The sequence below is a fragment of the Notothenia rossii genome (genome assembly GCF_949606895.1).
Source record: "Notothenia rossii genome assembly, chromosome: 2".
NCBI classification, from domain to species: Eukaryota; Metazoa; Chordata; class Actinopteri; order Perciformes; family Nototheniidae; genus Notothenia; species Notothenia rossii.
This window is the reverse complement of record NC_136904.1, coordinates 94,635,568-94,658,459: the sequence shown is the minus strand read 5'-3', so window position 1 is coordinate 94,658,459 and position 22,892 is coordinate 94,635,568. Positions and strand designations below refer to the sequence as shown.

The 22,892-nt window shown below is 45.1% G+C and overlaps 2 protein-coding genes across 2 annotated transcripts; one reads left to right on the top strand and one right to left on the bottom strand.

Annotated features, from left to right (window-relative positions):
* Nucleotides 1-232: 232 nt before the first annotated feature.
* Nucleotides 233-1,217, bottom strand: LOC307030354 (olfactory receptor 11A1-like; the record flags this gene model as incomplete). Its single annotated transcript, XM_079666707.1, has 1 exon — nt 233-1,217. The coding sequence occupies exon 1, from the start codon at nt 1,196-1,198 to the stop codon at nt 233-235; it is 966 nt and encodes a 321-aa protein (XP_079522833.1). The 5' UTR covers nt 1,199-1,217.
* Nucleotides 1,218-8,231: 7,014 nt separating this feature from the next.
* Nucleotides 8,232-9,357, top strand: LOC307029779 (olfactory receptor 51L1-like; the record flags this gene model as incomplete). The annotated part of the gene is made up of 2 exons (XM_079665862.1): nt 8,232-8,274; nt 8,417-9,357. Exon 2 carries the CDS (start codon nt 8,419-8,421, stop codon nt 9,355-9,357), a length of 939 nt encoding a protein of 312 aa, XP_079521988.1. The 5' UTR covers nt 8,232-8,274; nt 8,417-8,418.
* Between the last annotated feature and the right edge of the window lie 13,535 nt (nt 9,358-22,892).

The following is a 22,892-nucleotide window of genomic DNA, read 5'->3' as shown; positions in this document are numbered from 1 at the left end:
CATGATTTAGTTACAGCAGCTGGAGTGTTGACCTCATCAGGAGTTTTGAAAAACTTAAAAATGTCTCCGTTATCTGTTATTACCTTGATGAAGTTAAGTTTGCTCTAAAGAGTGCCTCTGCATTACTGAAACAAATCCTCACATTAACTAACGTGCACTGATCAAATAAATCACATCCCTGCATTATTACGACCCAACAGCATCAGTGAACTCCGTTATCAGTTGTGACCCATTAGACACGTTTGCAAAACAATCTCTTCAGCTGTTTATTAATTTCCTTCATTTTCAGACCATATATGATGGGATTAAAGAGAGGATGATACAACAATATTTGTAAAGACATTATTAAACGTACAGTTTTAGGAAAATCAGTTTCAAGTCGAAGTAAAAGTGCATCATAAGCACCCAAACAAGTGAAGTTAATGAGAACCAGCAGATGGGGTAAACAGGTCTGTGCAGCTTTCCTCCTGACCTCCTGACTGCTTCTATAGCAAACTATGACTATCCTGATGTATGTGAAAAGAATGAAGAGCACAGGACAAATTACTGCATTTACGAGAACAGCCAAGCCGTATATATTCAGCAGTCTTGAAGTCACACAATACAGTTTTTGAACCGTGCTGTTGCAAATTATTCCTTTCAAATTAAAGTGACAGAGCTTTTTGTTAGCACTCACTATCATCGGTACTGAAACCTGACAAGCAGGCAGAAGCCAAGCTAGGATCAGCAACATTTGAACAGTTGTTTTTCTCATGATATTTTGATATTGCAGAGGTTTACATATAGACACATATCTGTCATAGGCCATGGCTGCCAACAGGAAGAATTCTGAACAGCATAGACAGTAGAAAATAAACCACTGAAACAGACAGGCTGAATGAGATATGATCTGTTTCTCTGATAAAAAGTCAATCAGAAGCTTTGGATAGATAGCAGAGCTGAACAGAACAGAGTTAATCAACAAAGCTGCAATGAACATGTACATAGGCTCATGGAGGTTTCTGTGTAAAACAATGATGCACACAATAGTGGAATTACTGCAGATGATCAGAACATATGCAGTAAACATGATCACAAAATACAGATATCTATATCTCTGCACTTCCACATGCCCATCAAGAGTTATATATGTCACATTATATTCACCAGCCATTAATAGTTTGTATAAAACAAGGCAGATTATGTTAACAGTGTACATGAATTAAGATATGAAAACATACAACCTGTTTGAAATGTTACACGTAAAGTAACCTGCACCTCAGAAAGTGAACAGCTCCGCTCTGTGGATTCTTCTTTATTATCTTGTGGTCCGTCAAATACAGAAAAAGAAACTGGACCTTGATCTGTTTGAGTCGTTGGGATATTTTGAACACTAATTTATCCTCTGTGGAACTAAAATCTCCAAAGAAAGAGCTCCTACCATGTAAACACATTAATCAAACTCTCGAGGCCTGAACCCATAGATGTTGTTCCACTTGCTTTGCTCAGGTTATGTGACTGTCAAGTTGTTCTGTGATCTATACAAAAACATCTTTATTAATCAATCACAATAAGACTTGGATATAACAAATATTATATTTAAACAAAGGGTGATTCACAAGTCTATTTGAAACCACAACACCCACTGCCAAAAATCAATGGTTGGTTGTTTTTTAATCATATGAAACCTCTATTGTGGTGGGGGCTTCCAGGAGTTGTGGCTGGAGTTGGTTGGTGTTTGTTGTGGCAACAACTTAAGAATTGTTGGTGGACTCCAACAGTGAAAGAGTTTATCAAGCAGAAGAAGGAAGCCTTTGGGTCTTCGTGGGCCATGGGAAGTCGTAATATTAACATATTACATTACATCACATTGCATTTAGCTGAGGCTTTTATCCAAAGTGACTTACAATAAGTGCGTTCGACCAACAAAATACAAACTCGAAGAAAACAGAATCATATAAGTACATCAGGTTTCATAGAGCCAAACATTTCAAGTGCTACTCAACTAGCTTTAGATAAGCCAGCCCTTTATTAGTATATAAGTGCTTTGTTAGTAATTCTATCTCTGGAAGTGGAGTCCAAAGAGATGAGTTTTCAGTCTGAAGAAGATGTGTAAGCTTTCTGCTGTCCTGATTTCAATGGGGAGCTCATTCCACCATTTTGGATCCAGGATAGCAAACCCACGTGTTTCTGCTGATGGGAACTTGGGTCCCCCTCGCAGTGCGGGTGCAGCGAGCTGTTTGGCTGATGCAGAGCGGAGTGCACGTGCTGGGGTGTACGGTTTAACCATGTCCTGGAGGAAGGGCCAGATCCATTCACAGCATGGTACGCAAGTACCAGTGTCTTGAATTGGATTCTAGCAGTTACTGGAAGCCAGTGAAGGGAGCGGAGGAGCGGCGTGGTGTGGGAACATTTAGGAAGGTTGAAGACCAGACGGGCCGCTGCATTCTGGATGAGCTGCAGAGGTCGGATGGCACATGCAGGTAGACCAGCCAGGAGGGAGTTGCAGTAGTCTAGGCGTGAGATGACGAGAGCCTGGACCAGAACCTGCGTCTCTTTCTGGGTCAGCTGGGGACGTATCCTCCTGATGTTGTAAAGAGTGTATCTGCAGCAGCGGGTTGTAGCAGAGATGTTTGCAGTGAAGGACAGTTTGTTATCTAGGACCACACCCAGATTCCTTGCAGTCTGAGTCGGGGAAACAACAGAGGTGCCGATGTTGATTGTTAGGTCAAGAGTCGGACAATCTTTTCCCGGAAGGAAAAGCAGTTCAGTCTTGTCAAGGTTGAGCTTGAGGTGATGAGCAGACATCCACTGAGAGATGTCCGCTAGACAAGCAGAGATGCGTGCGACGACCTGGGTCTCTGAGCGGGGAAAGGACAGAATTAATTGGGTGTCGTCAGCGTAGCAGTGGTATGAAAAACCATGCGGGCTAATGACAGACCCGAGCGAGTTTGTGTACATGGAGAAGAGGAGGGGACCGAGAACAGAGCCCTGAGGAACCCCTGTAAGTTAATTGACAAGGGTCGGACTCGGACCCTCTCAAAGTAACCCTGTAGGTGCGGTCTTTGAGGTATGAGGTGAGGAGGGAAAGTGCAGAGCCTGAAACTCCAAGTTCTTGGAGAGTGCGAAGGAGGATCTGATGGTTCACCGTGTCGAATGCAGCAGACAGGTCCAGAAGGATGATGACAGAGGAGAGGGAGGCTGCTTTAGCCGTGTGCAGTTCCTCAGAGACAGCAAGGAGAGCAGTTTCTGTTGAGTGACCTGCCTTGAAACCAGACTGGTGCGGATCCAGAAGGTTGTTCTGATGGAGATAACAGGAGAGTTGTTTAAACACAGCGCGTTCAAATGTTTTAGACAGGAACGGGAGGAGAGAGACAGGCCTGTAGTTTCTAACATTAGACGGGTTGAGAGTGGGTTTCTTTAGGAGAGGGTTTACTCTTGCCTCCTTGAGACTGTTTGAAAAGTGACCAGAAGTTAGAGAAGTGTTGATGAAATGGGTGAGAAACGGTAGAATATCAGGAGCGATAGTCTGAAGGAGGTCTGAGGGGATAGGGTCCAGAGAACAGGTGGTAGGACGGGCAGAGGTAATGAGGGTAAGAACATCACTTGGAGAGACAGGGAAGAAGGAGGTCAGTGTGTAAAGGAGGATTATCAAGCTGAAGAAGCAAGCCTTTGGGTCTTGGTGGCCCATGGGAAGTCGTAAAACTGTACACATGTAGCGTGGTGTCAGAAGGGCTGCAGTTACTACCAAATCAAAAACGGAAGGAGTTTGAGGAAGTCAAATACCTAATTCACACCAACAGTGTTTCAGGGCCTGTTCGGAGCTGGAGCTTGAAAAGCACCGGGTTGTCCTGTTCACACCGCAGCAGAGCAGCCTCTTAGCTCCGGAATCCGGTTCTTTTCAAGCACCAGAAAAATTGTCCGGCTAAAGCAAGAGCACCGCATACGTCACGCTTACGCCGAGGCGTGGGCAGGGGCAGGGGGGAATCGGAGTCGTTGTTGAAGTTGATGATTACGATTGTAAAGCAGTTTTGAATGTAGCATGTAACGACTGTAAAGTTGGAGGTAAAGCATTTCTTCCATGTCGTTTCGACAGAGCAAAACCAAAACGAGTAGCGCTTCAACACAATCGGCCATTGTTGTTGTTGTCGATGTCAGCTGTGAGGGGTTTCCGCGCGGTTTGGCTTTATGAAGCAGGCTCGCAAACGCTTACGTCATGACGCAAACAATGATGCAATGACGCAGCACCAGTCAGACTCTGGGCAGTGTGAAAAGAGCCGGAGCTAAACCGAAGAACCGGTTCTGAACCTGAAAAGCTCTAGCACGGAGCTTGAACCGGAGTTGCGTTGGTGTGAATGAGGTCATAGAGAAGTACATTGATAGGGTCATATCTTCACAATGCCTGCATGGATTTGGACTATGCCATAGACTAAAATAGGGACTTCACTGGTGACAAAGAAGATGATCTACAAGCTTTCAGCCCACCAACCGGTTTAACTGATGAATTAGAGTTCTTGTGATTTGCATAAAACTTGGCACATCAAGAGGTCTGTCCCAAGGATTGAAGTTCCCAGTGTTTCAACGGTATACCCCCAAACCTGGAAATAATACGGTTAGTTTGTTTTGACTTAGGCCCTGCAGGAAGGGAACCTCCCACCTCATGGACGCTGGTAGAATGGTAAAATCTTTGGCGGTGTACAAACTAGCGTTGGACAAGCGACGTACACTTTGCTAACTCTGCAGTGCCATGACATGCGCGTTGACCGACGTCCGAGTGTTGGAGGCTCTATGTCCCCACCGCTGGTATCCACATCGAGGAACTTTGTCCACTTGCCATTCGTCCAATGGGCATTTCACCCATACCGATCCGGACCCCCCCAATCAACCAGTTAAGCCCTGAGCCTGTTTTTCAGGCCTCTGGCTCGAAAATGACATTCCCAGAACAATTGACTATAACTTCAATTCTAAAAGGGGTAAATTAATAATATTTTTTCTCAAAGCAATGATAAACCTGTGAGTTGGATTTAAAAAAGTCAGAATCAATATAATATTTTTTTATTTTAAAGTAAATTCAGATTGAACATAGTAAACAAATGTAAATGATAGTGTCCGTCCAAAAAAGAAACATTACTTATAGTGAAAACCAACCTTGAATGATGGGATATAGACTAAATGCTTTAGGAATCCAAATTATAACATATAATAAGTACCCTGTATCAAGATTGATGCAAAACAAGCAACATTTGACTTTTTTAGAGATATTTAGAAAGTAAAACCCACCTCTGGGGTCATTTGGGTGGATTTTCACTATCTCTGGCCCCCCTCAGTCGATTTTGATGATTGACACTTCTCTTTAACCGTTAGAGCCAATAGAATCGAGGGGAAGTTCCTAAAATCCATCTAAACATGACCCATTGGTGAATGAGTGATGCGTAGCCAGAATGCCCAAAACCGGAAGCTGTCTCCGTAAAGCTATGTGGTGTGATTTCTGGGCTTGCTTCCCCAAAGGTTTTGATTGCTCAGTGATGATACTTATATTTCTGGCCGTTTCTCCCAAATGTGGCTAGATGGGCCTAACATTCGATGGCCTTTGCACCTGGGTGGTCAAAAGCGCACCATAGCCCCTCCTATTTCCCAAGCAGAACCAACGATTGAACTGGAGATGGTGTTGGAGGGACCCCAAATGGAACATGGGATGGTGACGGCGAGATCCCCAACGGGACAGCATATGATGTCGACAGGACCCCCGGCAGAACTAAAGTTTCCCGGAGATGCCCTAAAAATCTCGGGGTCCTCTCAGACTTGACGTCCGCAAGAGGCTTCTGAAGTTGGATATTGAGTGAACAGTACACTTCAAATACTGAGACGCTAGAGAAATGCATTAGAAGTCCACTTCAAATACAGAACTGCTGTATCTCAGGTATTCGAAGCGTACTCTACACTTCCAATACACCGTTGTGCGTTCGAAGTGGACGCCTTACGCCTGCCTGTGGACGAGGCGCGTGTGGCACGATTCCGGGCGGAACATTGGAAAAATGCAGCTTAGTCTCTCTTCAAACTCTTAGAACTCAAATTAAGATCTTCCCGTACAGTCGGCAGAGAGGTTCACTTCTGTGCATTCCACCAAGTTGGTGGTCTGACTGACACCTGCTCATCCTATCAAGTGAGAGCAAACCTCTTACTACAACTACTCTTACATTATGTACTGTGGTAGTCCATGAGTAGTCCCACCATGTTTAGATGCCTCCTGAATTGTGACTGCGTGCAGCAGAGCTGAAACAGCTGGGCACTGACCCCAGGCCTACACCTGCTCCACTGGGGTCCAGCTGCCCCTTCTTGGTCACTTTCCCACTGGATAGAGTTGGAAGTCAGTTAATATGAAACTTGACTTATTTGCAACATATCTTTTGCAGATTTCACTGCAGACATTAGGACTTTATTAATTTGCCGAATGATTCAATAATGGCGAAAAAACAAGACGCTAAGACTTTTGGAGTCCCAGTTTCATTATTTTGATTCAGAAGACAAGTGTGAGGGATTTAACATTTCCCTTACAGCTGCACTTCTGATTGGTTTACTCCATATAGAACAACACGTAGGATGCATACATTAAAGAAGAAGTATGTAGTCTGGTGTGAGTGCTTTAACATCCCTTTGGGCCCTGCCTGTGTACGTTTGCATCCTAGCAGCAGACAAACATAAAGTGTCCAGCTTCTTCAGAGTGGATCATTACAGGGGGGGGGGGGCTTCATCTCATCATGTCAAAGCTCTCACTAACAAGCTGAGTAACATACGTTGTTTTATTGTTAGTACCTACGTTGATTCTTAAAACTGAATTTTGTTGTGTGTTTCAGTTGTCTAGCTATTGTAAAACACACTACAGACTGTGGATCTCTTTAATAGTTGCCCTAATTATATTGAAAGCTTTCAAGGTTATAGTGCTGATCTGAACACAAGTTTAAAATATCTAAAGCACACTTTCAAGCATGGAATCAGTAAGTCAATAATTATTCTGTATGAGTGTATTTAAATGTACTGATGTACTGAAAGTGTTGAATTAATTGAATTTGTTATTCTTATCAAGCATTGATTAACATAGTGTATATGTTATGGAATGTTCTCACTTACATTATCCTTCAATGTGATGATGCTATATGCTGGCTGGGGCACGTTTAGCCTTTCTTTCAGGTCTTCCTCTCCTTTCCTTCACCGGTTGGTCTTTGAATGCATCTCTCTTTTTGCTTTGGGTGCAAACACAAACATTTGAAATCTGAGTGAAATACTGTTTGAATAACTGAGAGATGGCAGGATTGTGGTGCATGTAGTTTATGAGAAGGTCTTAGTTTGTGTACATCACTTCTTCAGTTACTTGGAACTTATATTTACTATTGTCAGGTCCAGCTGTGAACGTTAGCCGTTCACATGCATGCAGGTTATTGTGGTTTTTAGTATTGTATGTGTTGAATTAGGACATGTTGCATTTATATTCCCTCCTTTTATCCAGATACAGAAAGCCTGAGTAAGTCTGTGAACTCCTGTTTGAATAACTGAGACATGCCAGGTCTTTGCTGCATGTAGTGTATGTGGAGGTGAGATATTCCCAGCACAATATTGTCACGTACAACCCTAGGAGATTTTACAATTCAAATGCATGCATGCAGGCTGATTCTGTATTCATATTAATATGTGAATATTGAGTAACATACGTTGTTTTATTGTTAGTACCTTGACACAGGTAGATAATCATACTGTATACATGTGTGTACTGCTTCTGCATGCAAGTATGTGTGCACATATATGTCTTTAACATAAGGAAAGAATATATTCTCACTTATATTTGACTTACTTCAAATGAGATTATATTGATTATTGTCTGCTTGTGACCTTTCCTTAAGTCTTGCATCTCCTTTCTATAACTCTTGTTCTTTCTATGAATGTGTTCTCTGTTTAGGCCGACTTGCAAACATGAAGGAAGCAATGTGTACGAGTGTGAAACAATGTTTAAATCAATGTGAATAACCATGTTGGTGGTTCATGTGGTTTATGAGACTTTTTCCCTGCCCTTCATCTGTGTGCTTCTCTTCTCCAGCTACCTGAACTTAAATTCAATATTGTCAAGTACAAGTGTTAGGAAGGTTGCATTTCACATGCACTCAGGCTTATTGTGTTTTTGTATTACTGTGTGTGTTGAATTACGAAATGTTACTCTGAACATTTCCTTTATTGTGCATTTATATTCCCCCTTTCTTCACAGATACAGAGAGCCTGAATAAGTCTGAACTACTGTATGTGGAGGTGAGACTTTCCCAGATGTTATATTTAACATGCTCACATACAACTGTTGGAGATTGCATGCAGGCTGATTTTGTATAATATCTGACATGTTGCTAACAACATCTCATTTACAGTTCCTGTATTGTTCCTCTCTTTGGTGCAGACATGAGCAACAGCAGCCTGAACCCTCCCTACTTCCAGTTGACTCTGTTTGCAGACTTTGGGCCCCTCAGATACCTGTTCTTCATCTTGTGTCTGTTCACCTATGTAACTATAGTCTCTGCTAACATGGTCATTATTCAGGCAGTGTTCCTGGAGAAGTCTCTGCATCAGCCCATGTATATGTTCATCAGCTGTCTGTGTGTAAACTCTCTGTATGGCTCAGCTGGGTTCTTCCCCAGGTTCCTGCAGGACATCCTCTCTGACTCTCATTTGATCTCACGTCCATTATGCTTTATTCAGGTGTATGTTATTTACACCTATGCTTCCAGTGAGCTGACCATCCTCACCATCATGGCCTACGATAGATTCATTGCTATCTGTCAGCCCTTACACTACCACAGTAAAATGACCTTCAAATGGGTGCAGGTTCTTATGCTCGTTGCTTTTTTCTACCCAGTGTGTATTATTGGCTTTGGTCTCTATCTTACTGTTAAATTACCGCTGTGTGGAAATAAACTGAACCGGATTTTCTGCTCTAACTGGCCTGTGGTGCAGCTCTCCTGTGTGGACACCACTCCGAACAACATAGCTGGTCAGTTTCTCACTATGACTATCTTCATCCCCATGTTCTTCGTCCTGTACACATATCTACGGATTCTGCTGGTCTGCAGGAGGAGATCGTCTGAATTCAGAGGAAAGGCTTTACAAACCTGCCTGCCTCACATCGTGTCCTTTTTGACCTACTCCATCTCTCTCTTCTGCGAGCTGTCTCTGACTCGATTTGAGGCTGATCAACTGAATCCAACCATCGCAGTTATTTTGTCTTTAGCGTATCTGATCATTCCCCCCCTCAATAACCCTATAGTGTATGGCCTGGGTCTGCCTCAAATCAAAGGAGTCATATTAAGATTTCTGAAGATGGGTCCTGCTGCTGAAATATAAAAGCAATATGTTGACCATGTTAGATTGTGTTTCCTATCATAATTATTTAAAGGGATACATGATTAGATAGAGATCAACATAAAGCACAACAACTATATTGGATATGCTTGATTTAACTTGATTTGGCTTGAATTTCCCTCAAATGTTATCATATTACTATTCTGTTAAATTTGATAGATTTAAAGTTAGAGCACATTATGTGCTGCCTATTCATCCATATTTAAGGTCAATATTAAAATGTAAATGAAAACAGATTTGACAGGATTTCCGGTGTACTGTATGTTAGGCATTGTGATGTTGAACCACATACTGTTGTTAATGTGTTTTAATATTTTGTTGTGAAGCATTCACCCTTTGTTACTATAATGACAATGTAATGATGATGTAATATATTCAATAAACAACAGTCTACAGCCATGAGAGTCCCTGCTTTTTCCCCTTTACTTAAATGAAATGCTATTGTTTGCAATTTGGAACATGTTAGTTTAACCTTGAAGCATGCTAACATTAGATACTTATCAGTGCAGTTGAGGATTATGGGAATTAATAAACTATCAAGCTTCTATGTTTGGCCCCCTGTCTTAACTTTAATGTTATACGTACAGTAAATTACAAAGATCTGCAGTTTTTTGTCCAAAACGTTTGCCTTGGTGAGATATTTTTCCAAGAACATATTTTGTTAAATGTCACTAAGATTGGTCACTTTGTGCAGGCTCAATCAAAATTAGAAACTATTTTGGTACCTTTTGGCCTCTTTTATTAATTATTAAATTAGGTGAATTGAACCAAACCAGAGAGGAGCAGGCTGCCCCCACTTAGGGGCAATGGACGTCCGGGGCGGGGAGACTCCACGGATGGCGCACACCCAAAGTGACAGACCTAATTTTACCCAGGGAGAAGTGGTGAAAATGAGAAAATGTATCCGAAAATAGTGCCTCATAATGCGGGCATGTGGACAGTAGCCAGAGACTCACAGGCACACTCACATGCAGAGATCCAGGGGGCGGAGCACATGGCTTTTTTTAACCAGCAAAAGGTCTCTGAAAGGCGGGGAGACTCCACGGATGGTGCACACCCAGAGCAGTTTGAAACCATTTGAAATGACTCTCAGACATTACCTGGAAGAATGCTTGCATGTGGACAGTAGCCAGAGAGGAGCAGGCTGCCCCCACTTAGGGGCAATGGACGTCCGGGGTGGGGAGACTGCACGGATGGCGCACACCCAAAGTGACAGACCTAATTTTACCCAGGGAGAAGTGGTGAAAATGAGAAAATGTATCCGAAAATAGTGCCTCATAATGCGGGCATGTGGAGAGTAGCCAGAGACTCACAGGCACACACACATGCAGAGATCCAGGGGGGGAAAACATGGCTTTTTTTACCCAGTAATAGGTCTCTGAAAGGCGGGGAGACTCCACGGATGGTGCACATCCAGAGCAGTTTGAAACCATTTGAAATGACTCTCAGACATTACCTGGAAGAGTGCTTGCATGTGGACAGTAGCCAGAGAGGAGCAGGCTGCCCCCACTTAGGGGCAATGGACGTCCGGGGCGGGGAGACTCCACGGATGGCGCACACCCAAAGTGACAGATCTAATTTTACCCAGGGAGAAGTGGTGAAAATGAGAAAATGTATCCGAAAATAGTGCCTCATAATGCGGGCATGTGGACAGTAGCCAGAGACTCACAGGCACACACACATGCAGAGATCCAGAGGGCGGAGCACATGGCTTTTTTTACCCAGTAATAGGTCTCTGAAAGGCGGGGAGACTCCACGGATGGTGCACACCCAGAGCAGTTTGAAACCATTTGAAATGACTCTCAGACATTACCTGGAAGAATGCTTGCATGTGGACAGTAGCCAGAGAGGAGCAGGCTGCCCCCACTTAGGGGCAATGGACGTCCGGGGTGGGGAGACTGCACGGATGGCGCACACCCAAAGTGACAGACCTAATTTTACCCAGGGAGAAGTGGTGAAAATTAGAACATTTATCCGAAAATAGTGCCTCATAATGCGGGCATGTGGACAGTAGCCAGAGACTCACAGGCACACTCACATGCAGAGATCCAGAGGGCGGAGCACATGGCTTTTTTTACCCGGCAATAGGTCTCTGAAAGGCGGGGAGACTCCACGGATGGCGCACATCCAGAGCAGTTTGAAACCATTTGAAATGACTCTCAGACATTACCTGGAAGAATGCTTGCATGTGGACAGTAGCCAGAGAGGAGCAGGCTGCCCCCACTTAGGGGCAATGGAGGTCCGGGGCGAGGAGACTCCACGGATGGCGCACACCCAAAGTGACAGACCTAATTTTACCCAGGGGGAAGTGGTGAAAATGAGAAAATGTATCCGAAAATAGTGCCTCATAATGCGGGCATGTGGACAGTAGCCAGAGACTCACAGGCACACACACATGCAGAGATCCAGTGGGCGGAGCACATGGCTTTTTTTACCCAGCAATAGGTCTCTGAGAGGCGGGGAGACTCCACGGATGGCGCACACCCAGAGCAGTTTGAAACCATTTGAAATGACTCTCAGACATTACCTGGAAGATTGCTTGCATGTGGACAGTAGCCAGAGAGGAGCAGGCTGACCCAGAGGACAGGCTGCGTCACCTCACTTTGTAACCCAGGAAAGGAGCAGGAATCCTGGCTAAGTGAGTGTTAAAACCGCATTAAACTGTTTTAATCCGACAGCCGCTGATGCGCACGGAAGTCTGTCCATTTCGTTAACATTCTGATAGCCAAATGGATGGAAATCCGTCCGTTTCGTTAACATTTGAATAGCCAAATGGACAAGCAGGTACAAACGGCAGAGTCGCTGCTCTCAGGGCCCCAGGCTCACAGGCACACACACATGCAGAGGTCCAGGAGCAGGAATCCTGGGTACGTGAGTGTTAAAAGTGCATTAAACTGTTTTAATCCGACAGCCGCAGGTGCTGACGGAAAGCAGGCGGAACAAATGGATTATTTTACCCAGGAATAAATGTTTGCAAGGCGGGGAAAGTGTTCCTGCAGCCCCTCCATAACGGTAATAATGATTATAAATGATTTCCAGGGCAGAAAACGGTTTTTAAATGTGGAAAAAACTATTTTAAACTGTTTAAAAAGCACAAAGTGATTTGAGTGCCGTTCTCATGTGTCCCCACAGGAGGGCGCATCATCCCAGGGAACACAGTGCATTAACAGTAAAAGATACAACAAAAACAGGGCAAATCAATGGATTTAAAGTGCAGGGAAGCTCCGCACCACACACTGGTACATTCTTAAATCCCCACCATGTTGACCACGGTGATTTAAACTATTTTCTGCGGGGAAAAGAGTGCTAAAAATTAAAGCCTGCTAACAGTGTGGTAAAAGTTTGATTGTTTCAGAGACCCATAGTAATGCAGGGTCGGGCCGGGTCAGTACTTGGATGGGAGACCGCCTGGGAATACCCGGTGCTGTAAGCTTTTTTTAAATACAGGTACATCCATGGTGATAAGATAAGATTTATACCCTAAAATAGCATGCTAAGCGTGGGTGTATTAGTTCAAAGCATGCAAACTCTGCTCATGTCAGATTTCCATGAAATAGACCGGGAAAAGCACCTCTCTGTGGCTGCTCACAGACCCCCGAAGTAGCTCCAGCTCGGCTTCCTAATACGGGCAAACAGGTTTTTTCACACCTCCAGGAGAAAAAAAAGCCCCTCTCTTTGGCACCTCACAGAGCCCCAAAGGACGGCCTAATGACCTCCAGCCTCTCTCCCTCACATGGAGCTCAGGTTATTTCATACCTCCAGGAGAGGGACCGGGAAAACCACCTCTCTGTAGCCCCTCACAGAGCCCCAAAGGACGGACTAAGGACCTCCGGCAACAGGGGCTCTTCCATAACCTCGTGCACCGTGAGTCCCCCAGGCCCCCGGGTCTTGCTTCCGGAGGCTTCTGGGGACCGCATCACAGACTTGAGAGGGGTCTCACTACCGGAGGCTTCTACGGACCGCATGACAGTCTTCACCGGGGTCTCACTACCGGAGGCTTCTGGGGACCGCATCACAGTCTTCACCAGGGTCTTGAGAGGGGTATTGCTGCTGGAGGCTACTGTGTTCATGCCGGGGGTACTTGAGATTGCTAGGCCCTTAAATCGTATACATTCTTCCTCTTCCTCAAGCAGAGCAGCAGTGGCACTCTGCTTCCTGGGTTTTAGCCCCTGTTTCAGCCTGGAGCGCAGGATCTTCACCTCATCAATGAGGGCATCCTTCTGAGCCCTCAATGCCACATTTTCCAGCCTCATCTGCCTGCAGTCCTCTTCGTCACAGTCGGTATGTAGGGAGAAGGGTGGAGGGTGCTCCGGGTATTCCTCCTCATTGTCTATATCCAATGATATAGCCATTCCAATGATGGGATTAGTCTCTCGGAGGTCATGGAGCAACTGCATGGCCACACTATGCTTCAGCCTTGCCATGACCTGATGTGCCTCATCTCGGGAGAACTCAGGGTGGTCACGAGTTACATGACGGTGTAGTCTCTTCCCAGCATACAAACACCCTGAGAGGAGGCATTGAACCCCTCGCACCTACCCCGGAGGAGGCAGGGGAGTCAGGTACCCGGAGGCGCACGGTGGACGGCCAGGTCGAGGCCGCCACACCGCACTGGAGTCAAGGTTCCGAGTTTTTCGAGCCAGATCCCGGTGAAACGCAGTACGGAGCACCCGGCAGGAGCCTCCAGCAGACCCCCCCGCGCGGTTCCCTCGTCCCTCAGAAGAGGCGGAGAGGTGGGTGTTTTTCATCTGCTGGCGGACTGCCGGGGAGAACGTGCTGCTCGGGAGCCAGGCTCAGAGTTAGTGGCAGTGAGAGCCCGTGCACCTGCCTTTTACAGCAGGCACGCGCTGGTATCGGGGTGGGGAGAGAAGGTAGAAGCAGACGCTGCAGAAACAGCCAGAGCCTTCCCCTCTAACACACCCCTCATTCGGTCCATAAGCACTGGGCAGAGTCCCCTGTCAACTCTCCTTATATTCCTCCGGAGACCAGTTGGGACATGGCAGCATCCCACTTCTCCTGGTACACCATATCGTTAAATGAGCTCAGTAATGTACTGCACAACATCACATGGGTAAATGAGCTACGTAATGCCCTGCAAAATCACATTTGGTTTATTTCCAAAAAGCCTGGAAAAAACACATATATCCGTCATGTCCTGTAAAATATCATTCTTTGTTTATTTCCATCCTTCAGGCAAATACACATATCTTTGTCCGCTCCAGGAGCACAGTCGAACCCGCAGTTTGGAGGAACCGACCGCCAAGCACTGGAACCTGGACCCGGGGGGGAGGCCCTCCGATGGCGGGTCAAATTTGCTGATACCGCAGCTGGCTGGACACTAGCCGTAGAGGAACTACCGGGCGGACCAGGCATGTCCCTCTTTGCAGACAAGCATATATGCGCTCCGGCATTCGCCGCATATCTTTGTCCGCTCCAGGAGCAGAGTCGAACCCGCAGTTTGGATGAACCGACCGCCAAGCACCGGAACCTGGACCCGGGGAGGAGGCCCTCCGATGGCGGGTCAAATTTGCTGATACCGCAGCTGGCTGGACACTAGCCGTAGAGGAACACCAGCCCTTACACTACCACAGTAAAATGACGTTTCAGAAGGTGCAGGTTCTTGTGCTCGTTGCTGTTTTCTACCCATTGTGTGTTATTGGCTTCTGTCTCTATCTTACTGTTAAATTACCGCTGTGTGGAAATAAACTGAACCGGATTTTCTGCTCTAACTGGCCTGTGGTGCAGCTCTCCTGTGTGGACACCACTCCGAACAACATAGCTGGTCAGTTTCTCATGGTGACGACCATCTTCATCCCCATGTTCTTCGTCCTGTACACATATCTACGGATTCTGCTGGTCTGCAGCAGGAGATCGTCTGAATTCAGAGGAAAGGCTTTACAAACCTGCCTGCCTCACATCGTGTCCTTTTTGACCTACTCCATCTCTCTCTTCTGCGAGCTGTCTCTGACTCGATTTGAGGCTGATAAACTGAATCCAAGCATCGCAGTTATTTTGTCTTTAGCGTATCTGATCATTCCCCCCCTCAATAACCCTATAGTGTATGGCCTGGGTCTGCCTCAAATCAAAGGAGTCGTGTTAAGATTTCTGAAGAAGGGTCCTGCTGCTGAAATATAAAAGCAATATGTTGACCATGTTAGATTGTGTTTCCTATTATTTAAAGGGATACATGATTAGATAGAGATCAACATAAAGCACAACAACTATATTGTATATGCTTGATTTAACTTGATTTGGCTTGAATTTCCCTCAAATGTTATCATATTACTATTCTGTTAAATTTGATAGATTTAAAGTTAGAGCACATTATGTGCTGCCTATTCATCCATATTTAAGGTCAATATTAAAATGTAAATGAAAACAGATTTGACAGGATTTCCGGTGTACTGTATGTTAGGCATTGTGATGTTGAACCACCTACTGTTGTCATTGTGTTTTAATATTTAGTTGTGAAGCATTTAGCCTTTGTAACTATAATGACAATGTAATGATGATGTAATATATTCTATAAACAACAGTCTACAGCCATGAGAGTCCCTGCTTTTTCACCTTTACTTAAATGAAATGCTATTGTTTGCAATTTGGAACATGTTAGTTTAACCTTGAAGCATGCTAACATTAGATACTTATCAGTGCAGTTGAGGATTATGGGAATTAATAAACTATCAAGCTTCTATGTTTGGCCCCCTGCCTTAACTTTAATGTTATTGTAAATTAAAAAGATATGCAGTTTTTTGTCCAAAACGTTTGCCTTGGTGAGATATTTTTCCAAGAACATATTTTGTTAAATGTCACTAAGATTGGTCACTTTGTGCAGGCTCAATCAAAATTAGAAACTATTTTGGTACCTTTTGGCCTCTTTTATTAATTATTAAATTAGGTGACACAAGCTGGAGCCTTTTAGGACTGTTGCCCACTTGGTAGTGCTTTACATCGTTTTTCATCAAAGGTATCTAGAAAAAAGATCAAACCTCAGTGAACCTGCTTCTACCAACAACTCAGTGATGGTCCATTTTGTTTGTAATGCTTTAACCCTGCACTAAAGGCTTCTGGTGGAGGCGCGTGCAGTTATGCAGTTCGCAGAGAACCCCCCCCAACAACTGTTTGCTTCTGCTGCCACCTGCTGGTTCCTGCATGTTTCTGCAAATGTTGTGACCGACCTAATAATTAAACCCCGTAGAGGCAATGGAGCGTGAGATGGGTCGGAGAATCGGAGCAGTGGGAGCGGTACTGCAGTCGCTTTTCCACACCGTAGTGACGAAAAGGGAGCTGAGCCAGAAGGCAAAGCTCTCTGTCTACCGGGTCATTTTCATTTCTACCCTCACCTATGGTCCTGAAGGATGGGTCATGACCGAAAGAACGAGATCGCGGGTACAAGCGGCCGAGATGGGTTTTCTCCGCAGGGTGGCTGGTGTCTCCCTTAGGGATAAGGTGAGAAGTTCGGTCATCCTGGAGGGACTCGGAGTTGAACCGCTCCTCCTTCGCATCGAAAGGAGCCAGTTGAGGTGGTTCGGCAACTAGTTAGGATGCCACCTGGGCGCCTCCCTAGGGAGGTGTTCCAGGCACGTCCAGCTGGGAAGAGACCAAGGGGTAGACCTAGGAGCAGGTGGAGGGAGTTTTTTATTTAACTTAGTCTGTAACACTGCACAGTATTTCCAAGTGTGATCAAAACTTCAAGTTGACCTTCCCACGATAACATGTGTGTGAGTTAATGATGATAAACCAACCAAATTAGTTGACATATCATCAAAATGAGTAATAAAGATATTTAACTTTTAAACTCTAAGGTCAAAGAGGTCAAGATGAGGTCATTATCAGAAATTACCTAAAGTGATGTAACTGTGTGTGTGTGTGTGTGTGTGTGTGTGTTTGCACCTCAGTAATATGATGCAATGTATTCAGATGACAGCAGTGTCCACAGAAGCTGATGTAATGAGGGTCTTTAGGGCCCCCTCTAAATAAATAATTAATGAGCAACATTTTTTCTGTCGTACACATAAACATTTAGCAAATACAAAAAAGTATAGTTTTAGTTGCGTCTCTTGGTAAGACTGGAAAGTGTGTGTGTGTCTGTGTCTCTAAGTAATATGATGCAATGTCTTCAGATGACAGTGTCCACATAAGCTGATGTAATGAGGGTCATTAGATGACACACACACACACACACACACACACACACACACACACACACACACACACACACACACACAGGTGGGAGAAGTTCTTCCAATACCTTTAACTTAAATAAAAGTTGTAACATCATAGTGTATATTTAGAAGTATCAAAACTGAAAGTCTTTTAAGAACTGTTTTTAGTTCACCTCTGGATTACAACGAGGGACTGGGACATGTTAAAGTCCACTTTTAGTTTTGGAGAGACTCTCACTGGGGGGGGGGGGTCGTTTGTTTTGAAAGACAGATGTTAACAATGCTGGAAATGTCCTAAGGTTTATCTTAGAATAACCTTCAAACCTCACATGTATTATCCCAGCATGCAATGTGTATTATTTAATGACGATAAACAACAATTAGTTGGTCAACAAACAGGGAGAAAGTTATTAGAAGTGTGTGTGTGTGTGTGTGTGTGTGTGTGTGTGTGTGTGTGTGTGTGTGTGTGTGTGTGTGTGTGTGTGTGTGTGTGTGTGCGCATGTGTGTGTGTGTGTGTGCGCATGTGTGTGTGTGTGTGTGTGTGTGTGTGTGTTGGCCTCCTAGTAACATGATTCAATGTGTTCAGATCACAGCCGTGTCCACAGAAGCTGATGTAATGCGGGTCATTAGAGCCCCTCCCCCCCCTCTCCGGACTACAGCCAGTATACAAAGAGCTAATTATGACCCAGTGGTCCCAGTGAGTCTCAGGGGGGGTGGGGGGGCTCTGTTGTCACAAACACAACACACACTCACCTGAGCTGCTGAGTAGCTGAGGTGATTATCTCAGTCATTAGTCCGAGGCGGTCAACAGCTCGGTGTCTCCTTAGTCCTCTGAGGAGAGAAACTTTGGCCTGTTAGCAAACACATTAACAACAACTTTATAAGATCATTTAATATAAGAAATGGTTATATAATATACAGAGAAATACAAAATCATACGATGTAACACGTTATAAAAATTAATATAAATAATAGCAAAGTGAGATTTACAGTAATGATGTTTTTCTGTAATCCACTCAAACATCCAAAATCCATATTAAGGATTACGTTTTACTGTCTTTGTCTGTCCCACACACACACACACACACACACACACACAACACACACACACACACACACACACACACACACACACACACACACACACACACACACACACACACACACACACACACACAAAAAGTTAGCATTACATAACTCTTCATTTAAACATGACATGTCAGAAAACTTGTAATGTAAAAGATAACTGTGTTAATGTCCGTAATGAAGTGGGGGGGGGGGGGGGGGGGGGGGTGTTTCATGGTGATATCTGTTAGTTTATTTGTTACCCTATTCTCCTGTAGTGTGTACACCATGTATGAGTTTTACAATCCACCTCTCCTCCTCAGAAGTCTCCACTTCAGTGTCCCTTACTGTGCATCATTCCTCTGCACACTGTGAGGGTATTCGTTGTTCTCACGTCCCAGGAGAGAAGCTTACAAAGTAAAGAGACAATGGAGTTCCTGAGAAAGGTCAAATGGGTTACTTGATTAAATGGCGTGGTAATGAAACAGACAGGAGGTAGTTGGGGAGAGAGGTTACAGCTCCCTCTCCCAGTGGCGGCCGTCGAGAAGTGCCTGAGGTTGCGTTGTCCTCCGTCCGTATCGATCCAGCCCCAGATAGCAAAAGACAACATTCAACATTGGATTTTGGTTAAATTGGTTATTTTTGGTTGTGGTTGAAAAATCAATGTTGATTCGATGTGTTATTACAGATACCATTTCAACGTTTGAAAAAATGTTGTTGAATCAATGAAATATAAATGCCGTTTTTTCAACATTGAAATTCCCTACATTGAATTTACATTGTTCCAACGTGAGACCAACTCTCCCCTCCCCCTCCCCTATACAGCTGTATTTAAAACACAGCATAACAAGAATTTTTGAGTTAACCGTTAATACGTTGCAGTCACATTTTCCTCCATGGAAACCCAGACGACTGCGCGCATGCGCATTGCTTTCGTCTACGGGGTTTCCGCAGGGTCTGAGCAGGGTCCCGTCACTGTCTATGAGCGGGCGAGCGGCGCTGAGCGAATTTGTCGGACATTTTGCGGACAGAAACATTGACATGTGGCCGAATTTGGATGTGAAGTTGGGGATTCTTGGGAGATTTGTCTACCTCGTTTGCATAATGAGGTAAGTGTGTGTTTTACCTAACAAGGAAAGTTAACAGTACAGTGCGCTGTACTATTTAAACCAACAGATAGATACAATGAGTTCAACTACCCACCACAGTTAACTTTGCTAGCTTAGCTACAGATGGCGTCGAATTTATCTTCAAGCACTTGAAGGCGTTTATAATGCATTTTGATGGTGAGACGACCGGTGTTATAGTAAACCAAGCCAGATGTATAACGCTATAACTTTTAAACACAGCATTGATTGGGATATGACAACGTTGCTGCTGTGTTGAAACTTAGCCTTGACATGTATTTTTACAGGCCAGCGGCAGCCTTGTCCGATGTTGGGTTTAATACGGTTTTCCCGTTGAAACATGGCGGTGACGTAAAAGCGCATGTAGACCATGGCGGAAATGTATGTGTTATACATTTTCGCGGTGAGCCTTGTTCGTACGTTTTATAAAGAACTTGTGTGTATGTGTGACGATACAGGGAATGGGGGGCATTGTTGTTAAGCGGTTAGTAACGTGTGTTTATTGGGGTAGCCGGCCGCCGGTGACTTTGATATTGTTGTGTTAAAGGTCTTGTTGTTTGGTTGAGGGTAAAAAACATCTAAAACTTGAGAGAAAAAATATATACTTTGCCGCCACACCCTGTTGCCAAGCAACACTTATTGTTTAGGTCACGCAGCTCCGTGATCACCTGAAGCTCAGCCGCTGTAACGGACCGGTGAGCGGAGCAAAACACACGTTTCAAGTTAGACCAAACACACTTAGCTATTTTATCTATCTCTGGAACTAGCTAAACTAGTTATACATATGTTTATTCTTCACTGTCGGGTCACTCGTTACTGGAGTAGCGAGCTGCATGAGATACTGACGGGCTGTCAGGAGAGGGAGGGAGAGAGAGGAAAAGAGAGCGCTCCGTTTATTATACCGGTGTTATTATCTAAAGTGAATGTTAATTTTGAATAACGTAGTTAATATACTATTAGTGGTTTGTTTAAATGTATTCATTGTTTTGTTTTTTGTTTGGAAAACCACCTCTCCGTAGCCCCTCACAGGCCCCCAAAACACGGACTCAGCAGCTCCAGAATGGCTCCCTAACACAGGTAAACAGGTTATTTCATACCTCCAGGAGAGGGACCGGGAAAACCGTCTCTCTGTAGCCCCTCAGAGGCCCCCAAAACACGGACTCAGCAGCTCCACAATGGCTCCCTAGCACAGGCAAACAAGTTATTTCATACCTCCAGGAGAGGGACCGGGAAAACCGTCTCTCTGTAGCCCCTCAGAGGCCCCCAAAACACGGACTCAGCAGCTCCAGAATGGCTCCCTAACACAGGCAAACAAGTTATTTCACTCATCCAGGACAGACAGCGGGAAAACCACCTCTCTGTAGCACCTCACAGAGCCGCAAAGGATGGACTAATGACCTCCAGCATGTGCCCCTGACATGGGCACCTCCATAACCTCGCACACCGTGAGTCCCCGGGCCCCCAAAGTTAATCACTCCCTCACGGACTAAACCCAGAGGATCACACCCTCCAGAACCTTGTGCCCCTGGTAACCCTTAAAGGGGGAAGGATTTTGTGGTGTTTTATCGTCTGCCCTCAAGCATCCTACAGCGGACATGTGACTACCACACATTCAGACACGTTTAGGTGACCAGGGGTATGCTTGTATGCAAGTCATTCATTTCTGTTTTTTGTCAAAGGATGCGTGCTTAAGTTTGGGGACCTGGGCCCTCACCGTGCACATGGAAGTGCCAGCACTTTGACAGAGTCCCAGAGAGAAAAACAGCAGGTAGACAGCGCCTCAACGATCACCAAATGCACCAATGCTGATGGAAAGCATCTATGCTGGTGCCCCTGGGAACCATACAGTGGGCTAAAATAGAGTTTTTACCAAGAGCCTCCGCTCTGATAGTCCGGTGCTGACTTTGTGGGTGTGTCGGTGCATTTTGAAAAGAAGTAACAGTATTTAATTATAACAATATATTTATTTTCAATTGCACAAGAACATGTATACATATATGCACATTTACAGTGAGTCTTTAGCGAATTTGCTTCTGGAGAGTCTTTGATAAGCAAGTAGACTCTAAGGGATTGTCATTGTCAGCAGAGTCGAGGAGAGTCTCATTCGGTTCTTTCTCCCATTTATTCGCCCGCTCCAGCAGCCCAGCCTGGAACTATGCATCGGCTCCATCCTCCGAGGGATCACTAGTGGTATCTTGGTAAACCGGAGTTAATTCATCTTCGCTGCTGCTGAACTCGGGACAATGGGCTGGAGCTCGGCCTGATCGAATGGAGGATGTCTTTCGCTTTGCCTTTCGCTCTGGCTCTGGGGCAGCGGAGGGACCTGCTGCTTCAGGCTCCATCCCGGCCTCGGCTTGTGCATCCATTGTCGCCTGTGCAAACGATTGCTGAAACATGTATCTGATGCCCAAGGCCTCCTTAACACCGGGGTTGCTGGCTTAGTACCGGTTAGCAGTCCTTAAGTCGTGGCACATAAACCATGACAGCACCTCACGATTGGATGTGTCCTGGTATCATATGGATAATTAGTCAAACTGGAATTGGTAACAGTTAAATGTGCAGTCATTACCAAACTCACAGTGTCTGCCAGAGCAATGTGGAGCAGGGTGTGGGAAATGGAACCCTGAAGCCCTACATCAGTCCATGCAAGGTTGAGAAACATGTGGAGGTTCTTTGAGGGGTCGTCCCCCACCGTGTAGAGGAAGTACCGATTCTGTTGCCCAACCAACGTCTTTTTGATTTGCATCCATCGCTGGATCCAGCCAAATTCCTCCGAAGTACAGTGCAGCTGCGCTTCTCCATAGGTTTTGGCGGTCTTGTGTGCCTTGACATGGAGGACATAACCGTGCTTGGTGCCCCTGTCTTCTGCATCATTCACCTCTGAATTAGTCATGTTTGCGTAGACTCCTGCACGGTGACCATAGAGCAGGGACCAATGGAGTGAGAAATAGCCGTACCAGAGGTAACGGGCTTCTACAGAGGGGGAACGCTCCATTCGATCCAATAGTTCCGGGATGCGCTTGACAGAGGCAGAAAGACCCTTTTCAAGATCACCATAGCCAGGCAGGCTGTCTAGCTTACGTCTCTTCACATGGGCTGGACAAATTGTAGAGAAATAACCCGGGCAGGACCAGGTCGTTATTCCTTTCAGAGCCGCTC